Here is a 17,011-nt window from a genome sequence, read left to right on the forward strand (position 1 = left end):
GTCGCTCCCCCTGTTTGTACTCTCTTGCTCTCTCTTTGTCAAATAAATAAATAAAATCTTTAAAAAAAAAAGTAATTCTAGAGGAACCTCAGATTTTGTTACTTCATTTGGGAAGTATTAACACATTTTCTTAGGAAAAGTAGATTTTCCTAAGAAAAAAATCTGACATATTTTGAATTTGTAACGTGTGCTTGTCTCAAAGGGACTACTTTCCTGGTAGGTAGTCAGACAGAGAGACAGAGTGCTATGGCAATTACCCTTTATTTTGTTTTTTTAAATAGTTGAAGGACCAGAAGAATGTCCAGTGTTGCCAGGGCTAGCACAACCCATTTTAAAAATTTAAAAAAAAAAAAAGGAAACATACTTTAAAGTAATTCAGGACTTAACTTTAGGAAAACTGGCTTATTTACAAATATCTCAGCTCATCTTAATTCATTTTTTTATTCAACAGATATTTATTGGATACTTCAATGCACCAGGGATTTTTATGTATTCTCAATGACAATGAAAATATTTGATTTTGTTTTGTATAATTTCTGAAATACTTAAAATAAATAATTAAGGTAGTTTGAGTTATTCGAATATAGTTAGGTACTTTTAAAAGTCATTTTTATACTTTCATTAGCACTTTCAATTATTGTGCCTTTTTTTGTTACTCTTTTTAAGAAACATCATTGAAAATTAGCAATATGCTTATTTAAGAAAAAGTGGAAAGAAATTCCTGTTTCTCTTTTATTTTACTTTTAGGATTTTGGATTCACTACATATGTATTAAATGAACTGTAGTGTTGTATGTGCCATGCTAAGTCCAAAACACATAATTCTGTGGTAATTTAAAAATAAATAATCACGTGGATTTATTTTTCTCTCATTCTGTCTTTAGAAAGATCATTGCTCCTCTTGTAACTCGTCATGGAAAGCTGTGGTCCAACTTCTGGGGAGCCTTAAGTCCTGATGGATACTATGCTCGATCTGAAGATTATGTGGATATTGTTCAAGGGAATAGAGTGTAAGTTACTTGATCAATCTTGTAATGTAAAGTGCCACATAATCTTATGTGGTCTTATTAACATTACCTTTTCTTCATGATTAATGGAAATCCAAAAACCTGGAGATCACTTGGAATCCTGAAATACTAGTAAAACTAATACTACAAAGGTCCGTTTTTGAAGTCCTGAATCTTCTCAGGAGCAAACTTACTATTGTGCAAAATACAAGAGATGCTACACGGTAGGTATGTGTAGCCATCAGATGGTTGTCAGAAGGCTAATATTATTTAGTTAAGTTTAGAAAAGGAATTTCGTTTAGCTAATTTAGTGCCTGGGATGAAAGTTGTTTTGATAGCCTTTCAAATTTACAATAAACAAACAAAAACAATAACCAAAGGCTATAACTTTCCAACATTTCCTATTGCAAGAGTTTTCTGTGTGAAATAGCTAATATTCTGCTTCAAGATCAGTTTCTTCACCGGTATCTGATTTCCATTTCCAGAGTTTGAAAAGAATATACTTGCTACAAAGTGTGTTCATAATTGATATTTATTTCAGAGATAACAGTTGATATTTTTTTTTAGAATAAAAACTAATCACAATTGATGTAGTGTTTAGGTAGTAATAGAGTGGAATGTTATCCTCTTTCTTCATACAGATGATGGAGCAGTGACCGAGATGTTAAATGCTTTGCCTAATTTTGCAGATATATCAGTTAAAAAGGGAAAACATTTTCTCATGACTAAAGATATGTGCCCCTAAATTTAGAATAGAAGCCCCACACACTTTTTGTTGAACAGTTGAGTATTAAAAAGGTGTTTTGCTTGTGAAAATAGTAAATTTGAATAATATAAATATGATAAAAGCTACTGTTAGCTGTAATTAAGCATGATAGCTGAGAAAACACTCTTCAGATCATACTGTTTTTTCAAAGTACTTTTATTGTCTCTGGGATGATTTGTATAGACCAAATGCCTGATATTGTCTGTGGGTATAGCAGAAATAAGGGTTTCCAGAAGTAGAATAGAAAATTTATATTTAATTTAAGTTGCTTTAGGCAGTGGTAATACTTTGTACAGCCTCCTGTCACAGTTGTTTAAAGTGCAAGGAAAAAAATATGTGAGAGGCTTTTGATCTAGTTAATACAAGAATGTACTTCATGTCCAAAAGCTACATGAAGGAATGACATCTTATGACATGTATGTACGCAGGTGTGTACGTGTGTGTTTGTTTCTTCAAAACTGAGACACTCCATACTGCCAGTGATAAATTTCTGAATTCAGATGACACATTGTGTATCTTTTATGGCTATTTCCTTTGAGGTTCATCTAGCAAAACAAAATGAAATCACATTCCTTTTAATATCTAACTACATTTCCTTTGTCAAAATCTTTCCTTTCTGTTCTCTAAAAGCGATAGGCATATGCCTTTAGGCTGAAACCTTACTTGCTATTCTTAGGAAATGAGTCATGTGCAGAGTGAGAAGACAAATGTGGGAAAGGATGAAGGACAAAATAAAGTATCTCCCAATGCTCATGTTACTTCTAGCTATTTATTTATTCCTATCTAATCTTTCTCGAGAAATTTGAGTTGGCTTAGTGAATTTCAAGAGAACATATTTTAGGGGAATTTTATGCTGTATGTAGTGGTATGCTGGTAAAGGTCAAACAACTGGATCTTGGGCTTGAGGGACACCCTGATTTGTAGTGTTTACTAATTTCTGTGGTATAAATGCTTCTGCCATGGCTGATTTCAAGCTTCGAATGTGAAGTCACCGAGTATAGACTTGGAAAGTGAAGCTAAGTGCTCTGAGGAGCCAGTGTGAGCTAGTTGTAGTATACTAGGTTGTATGTGACTATTTTTGCTATCAAACTGCTTAATCCTAAATGGAAACACTTTTTGTACAATAGAATATTATATTCTAACTACAATAATGAGATGAAGGATTACTGCCAACATGCTGAGAAGATACCAACCCTATAATAAAGTTTATGTAGGGAGATAGTGATTTATTACACAAAAAGGTAGTGTGTAGCAGGTGATGGTCATATATGTGTGTGTAAGTATGTTAAATGTCACTACATGTGTTTGCGTTTGCAGCAATTTGATTCAATGATTTATATATACAAAATTTAAAAACATACAAGGCCTTTGTTTTAAAAACATAAAAATAAACCTTAAAATAGCTTTGCGCAGTGGCAGTATCATAGCCAATGAGGTTTATCCGAGGCGCGATTGTTGCTAATAAACCTTAAAATATTTTTTATTTGTGGTATTTTGGAATGTCTTGTCTTTACTTTCAGAGGGATATGGAATGTCCCATACATGGCTAATGTGTACTTAATTAAGGGAAAGACGCTTCGATCAGAGATGAATGAAAGGAACTATTTTGTTCGTGATAAATTGGATCCTGATATGGCTCTCTGCCGAAATGCTAGAGAAATGGTAGGGTATACAATGTTGGCTTGCTTGAATGTTCTTATAAAATGGCTTGCTTTACCAGTGGATGTGTCATTGTGTTTTGATGCCCCTTTTCTTTCTAATTTGTAAGTACTAGCCAATTTTTTTGGTTCTGTATTGAAAAATTGGGAGCAATAATGTGTACATTTACCTGTAGAAACAGTTTGGAAAATGTTAGGTCCATGCTTAGGCTAATTCATAAGCACCAGCAAAATTTCAGTCATAAATATGGATTTGTTACAAGTCAGCTTTACATGTTTAATAATTCATCTTCACTTCCACTTGAAATTTTGTAGTGTAAAACTGACCTAATTAAAATTAATTAGATAAAGCCTGGGTGAAAAAATCACTTACACATTTAAGAACACATTTTTGTTCTGAAATCAATGTCCATTATTCTCTTTATCATTATAAACTACATACACTCCTCAAAGCATTTCCTTAGCACTACACTAAGAGAAGGATGGTGATATGTAGTATATTTCATGTGTGAAAAGCAATGATTCATTGCTATTCTACAAATGTACTTTCATTATAAAAGTTCAGTGATTGTAGAAAGTAGTCTGTTTTTCAAAATGTGTAAATGTTTTAAAACACGTTTACATAGTTTTCTATTTTAAAATGACTAGGTTATTTTACTCAAATTTATATAAGCAAATGTGATTTGGGGAAAATCAGAAAAGTTGGCAAGTATTTTTTTCTAGTGCAATAAGGCATGTATTGTTTGAGTATATTTGTTCTTCCCACAAACCTGTGTGCACTGTTATATTGAGTATCGTCAGTACTCGTGATCGTAATATGTGCTCATGTTCTGCTAATTTGACTCAACAGCGCATCCTGGAATGGCCTCTCTTACACATTTTTTCCTTTGTCTTAATTTTGTGTCTAATGAAAATTCTACTAAGGAATGAGCTTGGATTTATGTTTGACAAAAAAAAAAATGAAAGAGCTGGAGTTGTTTCTTTGTGTGCGCTATAAGCTTTGCTTGTTATGCATGTTGTCCATGAAGGACATTTCAGAATGTCAGCTTTTGATCAAGGGCTGCTAATGTTATTTACCTAAGAATACCTGAGAGAGTGTGGGTGTGCAGGTCAACTTACCCAATGCTTCTCTTCATTTTAGACTTTACAAAGGGAAAAAGACTCCCCTACTCCGGAAACATTCCAAATGCTCAGCCCCCCAAAGGTGTTATTTTTATTTATTTTTATTTATTTTTGTTTATTTAATTAATATTAGATACTGTATTTTGCCTAGCAGTAAAATTTCTTTAAGAGTCGTCTTTCCATTTAGCACGGTAAAATTGGTTCTTAATTTGTGTATGTGTGTGTATGTTTTGTGTGTTGGGGGTGGGCATTATGTGAAATTCAGCCCAGTTCTTTGAGCTGATTTACATCATTTGGTGGTTGATGAATGAGAGAGAAAGTTAAAGCCAAAACCCTTTCACTAGTTTTTCTAGTTTTGCTTTGTTTAAGGGAGAGAAGAAGTAGGAGTAAATATAACGTACATCTTGATTAAAATGAGATTTGGGTACTCTTCATTATTATAATTTTTTATTAATAACTAACCCTTTTTACCATTAAAACAGGTACAAAAAGAAACAAACTCACCATAGTGGTGTTTGCCATATTTATTTGGTTTGGGCAAGGATATAAGACTGGTTTTCTTTAGCTGCCTTTAATGAACAAGTAATTTCTGTGTTCAGTTTTTAAACATCAAGACAATAAAAATAATGATACAGTCTGATGAAATAATATTGACATTTGAATTCTTGTTTAAAAATGTGACGTTTTCTTTGAAAGGGAAGGAAGCCAAAAGAGGTACAATTCATTGCACTTTGGTGTCTCAAAAATATTTCTGCTTTCAAACAGGATTTTTTCCCCCTGATGTCTACATCTAGGATCAATGAGAAAGGGACAAAAACAGTCATTCTTCTTCTTTTTTTCAGTTGAGTGTCAGTGCTACCAATTAGTTTTGTTTGCTGTTTGAATACATAATTAATAAAAAATTTATTTCTTTTATGTTAAATCATGCATGTTTCATATGAAAAATAAAAATGCATGTTCAGGAATAAGATAAAAAAGTTGAATATCTCCTACATATTTGTCCTATGGTTAAGTGTATTTTCTTGTATTTTCCTCTAGGATTGTTAATACTATTATTTTTTGGCACATAGGGTGTGTTTATGTACATTTCTAATAGACATGAATTTGGAAGACTTTTATCAACTGCTAATTACAATACTTCCCATTATAACAATGACCTCTGGCAGATTTTTGAAAATCCTGTGGTATGTATTTCGTACTCATTTATTTCTTTTTTTCCTATAACTATAAATAGATGTAAATCAAGTGGATTAATAATAGGAAAAAATGTGATAAGAGTCTTTAAAAAAGTTTAAGTTTAAAAAACAGCTTAAGAAATATAATTGTCTTTAAAAAATAATATAATTTAAAATACTATTATTTATATTCTTCTTTAAAAGATATATTTCTTGACCAAGACATTTTTTTTAAATTAAGACATATATTAGGTGTGGGGAAAGGAATTCTAAGTCTATGATTTCTCTCAATGTTTCTTTTTATATATTTAAAAGCATATAAAAATTATAATTATGGTTTGAGAAAAACTGTTTACAAGTAGCTCACCTATGACAATATTATGTTTTAATTTTCAAGAAAAGAATTCACAAAATTAGTTTGGGAAAATACGTTTTATTTTATCATTTTATTTTTTGTATAACAATTTGGTTAATGTACACACCAGAGACACCCAGAAAAGATTACAGAGTAAGTGGATTCAGCATATTTAGAAAGTCTGAAGTTGAAGAAATTATTTTCTTCTAACTCTAAAATTATTTCTTATCTTAAAGATTTGAATCATACAGGAATTCATTCACTCCTTTTTTGTTTTACTGGAGCCTGTTTCTTCAGTCAACTTAAAACGTATATTCAAGAGAAAATACTCCCTTTAGTAATCATCTCTGTAATGCTACTGTTGGGGTTTTCCCCTCGTCGTTAATAAGAGTTTTAAATTACAAAGACTCAATCCACCTGATCAGAATTGTCCTTTATTTTGTAGGAGTAGTTGACATCCAGGATAGTAAATTTTAATGGTCTCTGAAGACTCTGTTGGGTAGAAGAAGAATATCTTTTGACATTTTTGTATTTTAAAAGTACTTTCATTTCATTTTAGCTACATATCTTCAACTTTCACAGGAGTATAATTAAAAAGGCTTTTTAAAATGGTGAGGGTGGAATTACATATTTTACTTTGACACTTGAGTCTCTCTGGGTTATTTTGAGGAATAGAATTATTTTGTTTCTTGGGTAATATTAGTTCCTGAAAAAAATATCCCAAATTATATCCTGAATTATAGACTTTTGTGTCAGAATTCATATCTAAGGAGAATATGAAATGAAAACATGAGAAGTAAGTAGGAACTGCTTTCCTTTCCATGGCTTCGTCTTGTTTTTGGTAAATTAGCCTTATCAGTATGCTTCCTGAGGGATTTCGAGTTGAAATTTAACTAATGACTTTTGATGATTGTCCCATTGTGAGAACTTAGAAATGAGTAAAGTCACAGTTTGTTCAATGATATTTGAAAGGTAGCCTAAAATGAGAAGTTAATGCCTTAATGTAAGATCTTGGGGTTCTTTTTCCTTTTACTTAAAATCAATAATGATAGATAGAAAAAAAACTTAAAGATTCTGAAATGTTATGAATGACTATTTTTTTTTTTAAATTTCCCACCTTGGGGAAATCCCTGGGTGGCGCAGCGGTTTGGCGCCTGCCTTTGGCCCAGGGCGGGATCCTGGAGACCCGGGATCGAATCCCACATCGGGCTCCCGGTGCATGGAGCCTGCTTCTCCCTCTGCCTGTGTCTCTACCTCTCTCTCTCTCTCTCTCTCTCTCTCTCTCTCTCTGTGACTATCATAAATAAATAAAAATTTAAAAAAATATATTAAAAAAAATTTCCCACCTTATTTTAGAATCAGAGAACTAATCAATATTGAAGGGATTAATGAGATAATATAGTAATTTGATTCTTATAATTACATACTACATATAAATGAAATTTATTAAAGAATTTGAAGATAACTGGTTCTTCCATATCAAAAATATCTGAGCTACATATAAGCAGAGATGTGCAAAACTAAGAATGGCATTTAAATTACCAAGGCCTCTATGAAATCTGACCTCAAAAGATATATTTCAGAAAATATTTTCTGAAACATATTTTGTTTGTAATTATTTTAAGTCTATACCTCAGTTCTTCCCTGCTGGCTCCCTGTTTGTACTTTGTAAAGAGAAAATTAAAAATTTTGTTAAACATGTCTAAATATATTTAAGAAGAGATCTTTTTTGATATTAAATCACTCCATATTTAATATACCCTCTAAATATGTGGTTTTTAAATAAAACATTTAACCCAGGAAAAGGATTCCTTAGCTGATGTTGACAAAAATTGAGGTATCTTTTTTTTAAAAAAATTAAGATATCTTAGTATGTGGTTTATGTATCAGAAATTAGTCAAAGAGAAGAATTAGGTTTCTGAATTAACATGAAGAGAAGCTATTCCTCAACGTATGGTTCTATACCTTACTTTCAATAATTAAAAGAAAGTGTTAGTAACCCAAGATCATTCTTTGACACATATTTAAAACTGAAGTGAAGAGAAAAATTTGAAATAATTCTAAAAAATCAAAATTATTTTGGAGTAATTCACTATTAAAGTATATATAAGTAAGACCCTAGTTTATTAATTTGCTAATTTTTACTAATATTAGTTGGTAGGATTTTGTTCTTTATCATTAACTTCTAGGCACATATTTACCTATCCCTGTGTATATGCATAGACTAAAGCATGTAAATCTAATTGCTATAAGATTATTCAAATTTTAAAATCTTGAGGTATAAAACTTCATAAATAGGGGATTCCTGGGTAGCGCAGTGGTTTAGCGCCTGCCTTTGGCCCAGGGCGCCATCCTGGAGACCCGGGATTGAATCCCACGTCGGGCTCCCGGTGCATGGAGCCTGCTTCTCCCTCTGCCTATGTCTCTGCCTCTCTCCTTATCTCTCTGACTATCATAAATAAATAAAAATTAAAAAATAAAAAAAATAAGAAATAAAAAATAAAAAAATAAAAAAAACTTCATAAATAAAAATTTGATGTTTCATAGAATGATGTGAGCATATGCAGAATAAGAATATGTATTAAAAAAACTATGGTTCCTGAAAATTCCTTTTTGTCCAGTACAGAGTCATTTATAAATTGAGCAATTTCTGAAATGGATAAACTTTGGATTTTCTATTATTTATAAAAAGATACTTGCTTTAATCTGTGCAATTGATTTTTTATTTATTTTTTTTTTGGTAGGACTGGAAGGAAAAATATATAAACCGTGATTATTCAAAGATTTTCACTGAAAATATAGTTGAACAGGTTTGTATTAATAATTACTATGATGTATAGAGCACTTTTGCCTTGTTTTTCATAAGGGAACAATGTTAATGCAATATTGCTTTAGCAGAGGATGTTGTGAAAGTGGAGAAAACCATCTTTTATGTAAAAATCATGCAGCTTAATTACAAATTTTATAGCCTTAAGGGTTATATAGTTGTAAAAATGTAGAACATGGAGATGAACAATAATTTTAAGAGCATGCCTTTTGTTTTGGCATGCTTCCAAATGTTGTAGCTATCTCAAATCACTAAAAATAAGGAAACTGGCAAATCTTTGGTGTAGGCCTTATTCAATAAAAGCTTATCTCTGAAAGAAATTGAACTTCAAGAATCTTCTCAAAGATGTTTTTTAAAAAAATGAACTATTTTAGATTAGTGTTCCAAACTATTACTAATACTTTATTTCAGAGAATGTAAGGCCTCTTTAGTTCTGAGATCCTCTGTTATTTTGTGTACTGTGAGAAAAAATAAGAATACTGCCATTTATTTTATACATATTGACAGAGCTATTTTAGACTTCTCAAGGTATCAAGACTTACTATGTTAGCATATGTCATAGAGCACTGTATGCATAATAACTTTCATTTCAATGGCAAATCGTGAAGTAAGTAATTTTAAATAGGGCAAGTCAGCTCAAGTGCAACACCAAGCTACATGTGTGCGTGTACTTGCACACACAGAGATATATAGTGTGTGAGGTGAGACACAGAAGGTGAGACAAAGGAAAATTTGCCCAGTACATATACACTGTAGTGTTACAGCTACATCACGGTGGCTGCTTGCTCAAATGTGAGTCTAAAAGATGCCTTGATTTTACGGGTGTTTAAATGCAAAAAAGAAAAAAAGTCTTAGCATTAAAAAAAAAAAGCTATTATTTATAACAATAATGTCAGTAATATTGGGCAAACTTCTTAAAAAGGCATCTAAGCGAGATGAATATTGAATAATTCCATCCTGTTACTTTTGAAATGCCATTGGTTAGTTAAAAAACATGGAGTATTATTCTCTTAATGTTGATGCCTTGTTTTATAGCCTTGTCCCGATGTCTTTTGGTTTCCCATCTTTTCTGAAAAAGCCTGTGATGAACTGGTGGAAGAAATGGAGCATTATGGCCAGTGGTCTGGGGGCAAGCATCATGTAAGTTGTAATTTCACACAGAGAACTGTAATGTGTATGTGGGATAGGAGCAGGGATAGATATTTAGAGAATTTAGAGGGGATTTATCTGTTTTGTCCTGTATCTCTGACTCCTAGACCTAACTACAGGGACTAGCCAAGGCTGTCAGGGGAACTCTGGTAGCATTTAATCTATCTGGTCTCATTTTCTCATTTACGTATATAATTACACTGGATGGTTTCCACAGGTCGGTTTCTCCAGGCTGAATGGTAAGGCAATATGTGTCCATTTATTTTGTGGTATTGGTCTTCTCCAGGGCCACTTTTTATTCTCTGCACTTTCACAGTGAGCTATAGTGAAAGTACCAAGACAAAGTTTATCTGGTTGACTGCCAAAGTTTTTGTGTGTTTGTAAACTTTGGAAGAAGAAATCTGTTTGAATGCCATTGGTGTAATTAGTTTTGTATTTATATTCAGTGTCAAAGACTTGGCAGGAAGTATTGCTGTTGGTGGTTCAATGTTTTTCTTTTCCTCTGAGAATCCACATATGCTCCTCCTTAACAATATCAAGGAATTCTAGGGAATACTCTGGAATATTACTGCCTCTGCTCAACTTCATACCCCAGCTAGTTATCTGACCAGAGAGACGGAAGTTCAAAGTATGAGGAAGAACGTGAAGTCAGCAGCTTGTAGGATGATAAAAAGCAATCATGGAAGGACTTTGGGTATCATAAAATTAAAGTGGGGAACATAGCAGGGAAAGCTTGTTGTCGGTGGGTAGGGGATCCAAAGGGCAGACAAGCAGAATCTTTGTCCATTGGGTAGCAAAGATTGCCTGAAGGGTTACTGTAAAAAACTAATTTTTCAGGAGGCACAGGAAGGCTTTGGCGATGTGTTTTATTTACTTTATAGTCAGAGCTAACATGTATATTAAACAAGTAAGAAAGGAGTCTACTGACTCTACAACATTTTGTTTCATCATTGATACATTTGCAAAGCCATATTATCTAAGTTATTTTGATAGTTTTGCAACTAAAGCAGATGGTACACATAATTGAACAACTGTTACTTTTATGGTCTATTATGATCTTGCGGTTGAAAAAAAAATTCCAAGGTAATATAAATGTGAATTGCATGTGGACCACACTTTATGACATCATTAATGCTGTTTCTAGGATAGCCGTATATCTGGTGGTTATGAAAATGTCCCAACTGATGATATCCACATGAAGCAAATTGATTTGGAGAATGTATGGCTTCATTTTATCCGGGAGTTTATTGCACCCGTTACGCTGAAGGTCTTTGCAGGTTATTATACGAAGGTAGTTATCCTCCCATTACCCCTGTCTACCTCCTACTAGTTTTTACACAAATGTGCTATTTTATATTTTTATTGATAAGTGAATCCATTGGTTTACTTTGCTTTTTTTAGGGGTTTGCGCTATTGAATTTTGTAGTAAAATATTCCCCTGAAAGACAGCGTTCCCTTCGCCCTCATCATGACGCTTCTACATTTACCATCAACATTGCACTCAATAATGTGGGAGAAGATTTTCAGGTAATTACGGCTTTTATTTTTTACATTTTGTAAAAGAAATATATCATTATGAAAAGGCCGTTGCCTTATTTTTTTTGAAGATTCTGCTTAAATGGGATAATTTGAATTTTCCACTGATTAAAATTAAATATTATAAGCGATACATTTATTTGTTCCATCTCTTTTAGGGAGGCGGATGCAAATTTCTAAGGTACAATTGCTCTATTGAATCACCCAGAAAAGGCTGGAGCTTCATGCATCCAGGGAGACTCACACATTTGCATGAAGGACTTCCTGTGAAGAATGGAACGAGATACATTGCAGTATCATTTATAGATCCATAACTTATTTACTTTTCATTGCATTGAATTTTCTTTGGAATGGATGAACATGTCTTTGAAGTTGTGCTTGAGAAGATGAGAGGAATATTTAAATAACTTCAAAAGAACAACTTCACTTTGGGCCAAACATTCGAATAACTTTTTGTAAAAAAAAAATTGTTTGATATTTCTTAATGTCTGCTCTGAGCCTTAAAACACAGATCGAAGAAGAAAAGAAAGAAAAAGTAAAAGCAAATATTTATTTCTATGCCTTATTGTCTCTGAGAATAATGACAATTTTCTGAATTTGTGTTTCAATTGATACAATATTCAGCTACAAATGTACTAGTGACAAGAGACTAGTGATATTTTATTATTTAAAATGCTTAGGAAGAATGTTATTTATCAACATGTCAACAAAATGAGTGTAAGTGAAAATTGACAATTTTTGAAACATTGGAAAACTGGAGCTATGACTGAATTTGTATGCAACTAATTGTGTCGGTACCTTTTTGATGACCTATACAGGTACTTTTTATAGTAATTACTGAAGGGATACAAAGAACAATAAATATTACACAATGTTTTTCCTCAAGAAACTTAGTACAGGATACAACTAAGGTGCGGAGAGCCAGTTGAAAATAGTTTTGTTTAGATCGTTAGATTGTTTGTTACATTTGTATTAGAAATCAAACCCTATATTCCCTCAGATGAGTTTTCCAAGGTGGATTATATTGAGTAGGTATTAGATTTAGGAAAGCTTTTAAGCCTTTCCATTTTGTAAAGTATATCAAATATCAACTTAAGATCAGCAAGTGTCCTTAAGTCAAAACAGACTTTTGATTTTAATTCTAGAAAATAATGAGGAAAAAGAAAATTTCATGAGGTTAGTAGTAGCATTTTACGATTTTTAAAAAAACATTGTTAAGTACTTGAATTTTATATCAGGAAAATAAAGTTGGTGAGCCTTTCTTCTTCTCTTTGCCCTTTGTCTCCCTTCTTAGACAGGAGGGTTATTTACCTTTTTGTCTCTCCAGCATAGTCTGCATTTTATCCTTCTTACTCTTTTTGTTACCCTTTCTTAATTCCATTTTTTAAAAAAATTCCCCAGCACAAAAAATTTGTGACTTGATTTTTCACCATTTCTCTGAGTGAGGTTTAAATATACTTATTGTAGCTACTGTTTTTAATTTAAAGGTTAAACTTGAAAAAAAAGTTCTAAGTCATGGTGCCAAAATTCATTTTTCTAACACTGTGTGTTAGAAGATTATGAAAAATAAAATAATTTAAAATAAATTTCTGTTGGTCTCTTTATTATTGGTGATTTATCTTTAGAAGAGAATGTATGATGGAGTATCCTAAAGGAATGTCTGGATATAATAGGCTATGATTTTTTCATTTTGGTTGGTACATTTACTGATATTATAACTTAATGAAAACTCTACTTATTGACAAATGAATTGAATTATGATACCTTCAATCTCATGACTAGGGATTGTCTAATTTATTTTACAAGTGAAGAAATAGAGACAAAACATTTCTTCAATATATATTTATCTATTTATCTATCTGTTAAATATATATTTATCTGCTCAGTGGTGTTTTCCAAGTCCCCACCATGGGCCATGCACTGTTCTAGGACTGAGGATGTAGTGATGATCAAGATTATAATTACTGGAAGATGGATTTAGGAAATAAGGAAGTTGGGTTCTACCTCTTTTCCTTGGTGACACTTAATACTTGAAGTAAATTCCTATAGCCCATCAACTTTGTTGAAGAGACACGTTATTCATTATTTCTTAATTCTATTACTATACGTCAGGATGGTATTATAAATACGTAACAGCTGATATGTCACGGATGCCAGCCAGTGTGAGCAGACTCTGGTCGTTTAAAGAGTCTACCAGTGCAAGGCAGCATAATGTCCATGTGATACACTTCAGAGGAAAGACGTCTGCTCGTTGCTCGTTCTTTTCAGTTGTGGTTCACGTGCATGGCAGCCTGTAGTAACTACTTTAATCTTATGCTGTGTCTTCAGAAAATGGATCAAGGCAGCCAACTGAGCATTTTGTCTTCCCTTTTATCCCAGGTTTCATGACATGATATGAAATGTACTTTTAAAAAGAATGGTTCATAGTTATTAGGGAGAGTGTAAACAATTCCCATAGGTAGACTAGCAAATTTAAAAGGTGGCAAACAGGATTGGACAGATGAAGAAAATGGTCCCTTAAAGCCACTCAGCTCTGGCAACATCTGATCTGTTCTCTTTCTGTGAGTTCATTTTTTAAGATTGCACATATAAGTGATATGCAGTGTTTGTCTTTCTCTGTCTGACCTATTTCACTTAGTGTAATGTCCTCAAGGCTTGTCCATGCAGCCACAAATGGTAGTATTTCCTTCCTTTTTAAGATTGCATAATATTCAATATTATATATTATTCAGTACACACACACACACACACACACACACACACACATACCACATTGTCATTATCCATTCATCCATCAGGGAACACTTAGGTTGTTTCCATGTCTTGGCTATTATAAATCATGCTGCTAGAGCAAACATGAGGGTGCAGATTGCTTTTTGAGATCATGATTTTCTTTCAGGTATACTCCCAGGAATGGAATTGCTAGATCACATCACTGCTATTTTTAGTGCTTTGTGGAACTGAAATATTTTGCTATGGATATATATTTGTGTATTAATTGTTTAATATAAAGAAACAACAGAAAAGGAGAATTCCCATAACTAATTTAATTTGAATAAATGGAAGTATATTGATATCAATAATAACTATTTGTGTTTACAGGTACAGGTGTGTATATACATATATTCCCAGAGATGTTTAAATCCTCATATGTTGGCTTTTTTCCTAATTTTTTTTGATATTTTATTTATTTTTTTTCATGAGAGACACACAGAGAGAGGCAAAGACATAAAGAGAGAAGCAGGCTCCCTATGGGGAGCCTGATGCGGGACTCGATCCTGGATCCTGGGATCATGCCCTGAGCCAAAGGCAGTCGCTCAACTGATGAGCCACCCAGGTGCTCCCTAATTCTTAATGTGCATAGGAATCAATGTGAATATTTTCCTTAATATAGATACTTAATAGTATTTCAGTATATTATTTTTCTTGATTCCACCTCATTTTTGAAAATCTGAAAAACACTAATAATTTACTTGTGTTGGTAACTTACCTAGGAGATCAAACACCCTTCTACAGAATTAAAATAAGGAGAACTATTACCATATAAATGGAGTCCATTCTGTCTATCCTAATGACAGAATCTTTTTATATATTCCCTCACTCCTGTTTTCTTGTCCGTCACCTGCACTTATGAACCTCTCTGCTTGCTAAGCCCTTCAGTCCATCTTGTATGACATTTTTGGGTCCTGTTATTCATTTGGACTATGGAGTGGTCTATTCAACAATCTCTGCAAGTTGCAGGAAAAGCCAAATGCAATTTTTAGTCACAGTTGAGAGTCTCAGCAAATAGCCCTCTTTGACTAGATGTTGACTATTTTGGAAAATTAAAGTCTTTAAGACTTCATGAAAGCAGCCTTTGTCAAGCAGCAGTGTTTATCTGTGGTCTTTCAGGATAGCGAGCTACAGACTTATTTTAAAATAACTCTTTATTAAGAAAAAGCCCTGGGGAAGAAAAAAGGGAAAAATGTATAAAACTCTTTAATGATAGCAATAAATTTTGGATTAAATTTGAAGAGAAATATAAAGAAGTAGTGAAAAGAGTAGAAAACTATATGTAGACATGCTTTAAAAATGCCAAGTATGATATAGCTTAATTATTCTAATAAAAGGAACTAGAAAAATTGGAAAGATGAGTATACATGCTAGGAATGTGTGGACTTTATAAATTTTAACTCTTCCAGCTTTTTAAAAGAGTGTAAGGATTAAGTTACATTTTTGTATCATTGTTAATATATCAAAATAGATTAAAATACACTCCTGTAGGGGCACCTGGGTGGCTCAGTTGGTTAAGCAGCTGCCTTTGGCTGGGGTTGTGATCCCAGTGTCCTGGGATAGAGCACCTCATCAGGCTCCTGCTGCTTCTCCCTCTCCCTCTGCTGCTCCCCTTGCTTGTGCTCTCTGCTCATGTGCCCTCTCTCTCTCAAATAAATAAATAAAATCTTAAAATAAGAATACACTTTTGTAAAAAGTAGTGTAAAATGTAGTAGTGTAACTTCTTTGCTGATTTTTGAGATGGTGTTTGTTTTTTTTTTTTTTTAATAAATCAAGTAACCAATTATTTTGGGATGCTGCTGTGTCTCTACTGAAAAATGGTTAACTAAGAAATCTGAATCTTTATAATCTTTTGAAAGTTAAAAAGAATTTTTTTGCCTATTTAACACTACATAGCACACACATGATCAACTTGAAGTTTACTTAAGTTTTCATAGGTGAACGGATCATGCATGCTATAAATAACATAAAAGAAAAGAAAAAAATAACAAAATACTGTTTCTTTCCTTTTTTTTAAATATTGTTTCTTTCAAATCATCTTTACCCCAAAGTAAATACAGTTGACCCTTGAATAATGCAGAGGTTCGGACCACCCTCCCACCCCCATTCCCTGCATAGTTGAAAACACATGTATAACTTTTGACTCCCCCCAAATTTATTAATTGCCTACTATTTATTGGGAGCCTTACTGATAATATAAAGTCTAACACGTTTTTTTCTTTTGTCATATGTATTATGTACTGTATTCTTACAATAGATAAGCTAGAGAAAGGCAAATGTTACTAAGGGAATCACAAGAAAAAGAAAATACATTTATAGTACTGTATCGAAAAAAACCCTCAGATGAGTGTATGCATGTTCAAACATGCTGTTCAAGGGTCAACTGAACTATATTACAAAAAAAGAATGGAAAAGGAGAGGAAAAATTTTATGTAGATTTGTGATGAGGAATTGACACCTCTCTGCTTAATTAGAAAATAATTTTAAAATACTTTTAAAAGACACACTGATTTAAGTTCAGCAACTTTTAAAAATGCAATGTGAAATGGTAGAAAAAATCCTTAAAGAAACCATGTCATTATATATAATTTTGCATCTACACAGTAGAATTTTGCATTTGAAAAAGCTCAGTAACTTCCAAGTGA

At 32.6% G+C, this 17,011-nt stretch overlaps 1 protein-coding gene and 1 non-coding gene across 3 annotated transcripts in view; both read left to right on the top strand.

Annotated features, from left to right (window-relative positions):
- The window catches only part of PLOD2 (procollagen-lysine,2-oxoglutarate 5-dioxygenase 2), a 93,695-nt gene extending 80,515 nt beyond the window's left edge, over window positions 1-13,180 (top strand). The window contains exons 12-20 of one of the 2 annotated variants that reach the window (XM_072792378.1): window positions 884-1,009; window positions 3,293-3,434; window positions 4,572-4,634; window positions 5,623-5,736; window positions 8,827-8,892; window positions 9,945-10,049; window positions 11,203-11,349; window positions 11,460-11,585; window positions 11,753-13,180. In XM_072792378.1, the coding sequence (XP_072648479.1) occupies window positions 884-1,009; window positions 3,293-3,434; window positions 4,572-4,634; window positions 5,623-5,736; window positions 8,827-8,892; window positions 9,945-10,049; window positions 11,203-11,349; window positions 11,460-11,585; window positions 11,753-11,908 (1,045 nt within the window). In that variant the 3' untranslated portion in view covers window positions 11,909-13,180. The remainder of the gene's footprint in view (window positions 1-883; window positions 1,010-3,292; window positions 3,435-4,571; window positions 4,635-5,622; window positions 5,737-8,826; window positions 8,893-9,944; window positions 10,050-11,202; window positions 11,350-11,459; window positions 11,586-11,752) is intronic. The other variant, XM_072792379.1, reaches the window with a different exon arrangement.
- LOC140614535 (U4 spliceosomal RNA) lies at window positions 3,174-3,307 on the top strand. Its single transcript, XR_012015378.1, has one exon. It is a non-coding gene; the product is annotated as a U4 spliceosomal RNA (small nuclear RNA).
- Window positions 13,181-17,011: the final 3,831 nt, after the last annotated feature.

The sequence above is a fragment of the Canis lupus genome, chromosome 22 (assembly GCF_048164855.1).
Source record: "Canis lupus baileyi chromosome 22, mCanLup2.hap1, whole genome shotgun sequence".
In the NCBI taxonomy this organism is placed as follows: domain Eukaryota; kingdom Metazoa; phylum Chordata; class Mammalia; order Carnivora; family Canidae; genus Canis; species Canis lupus.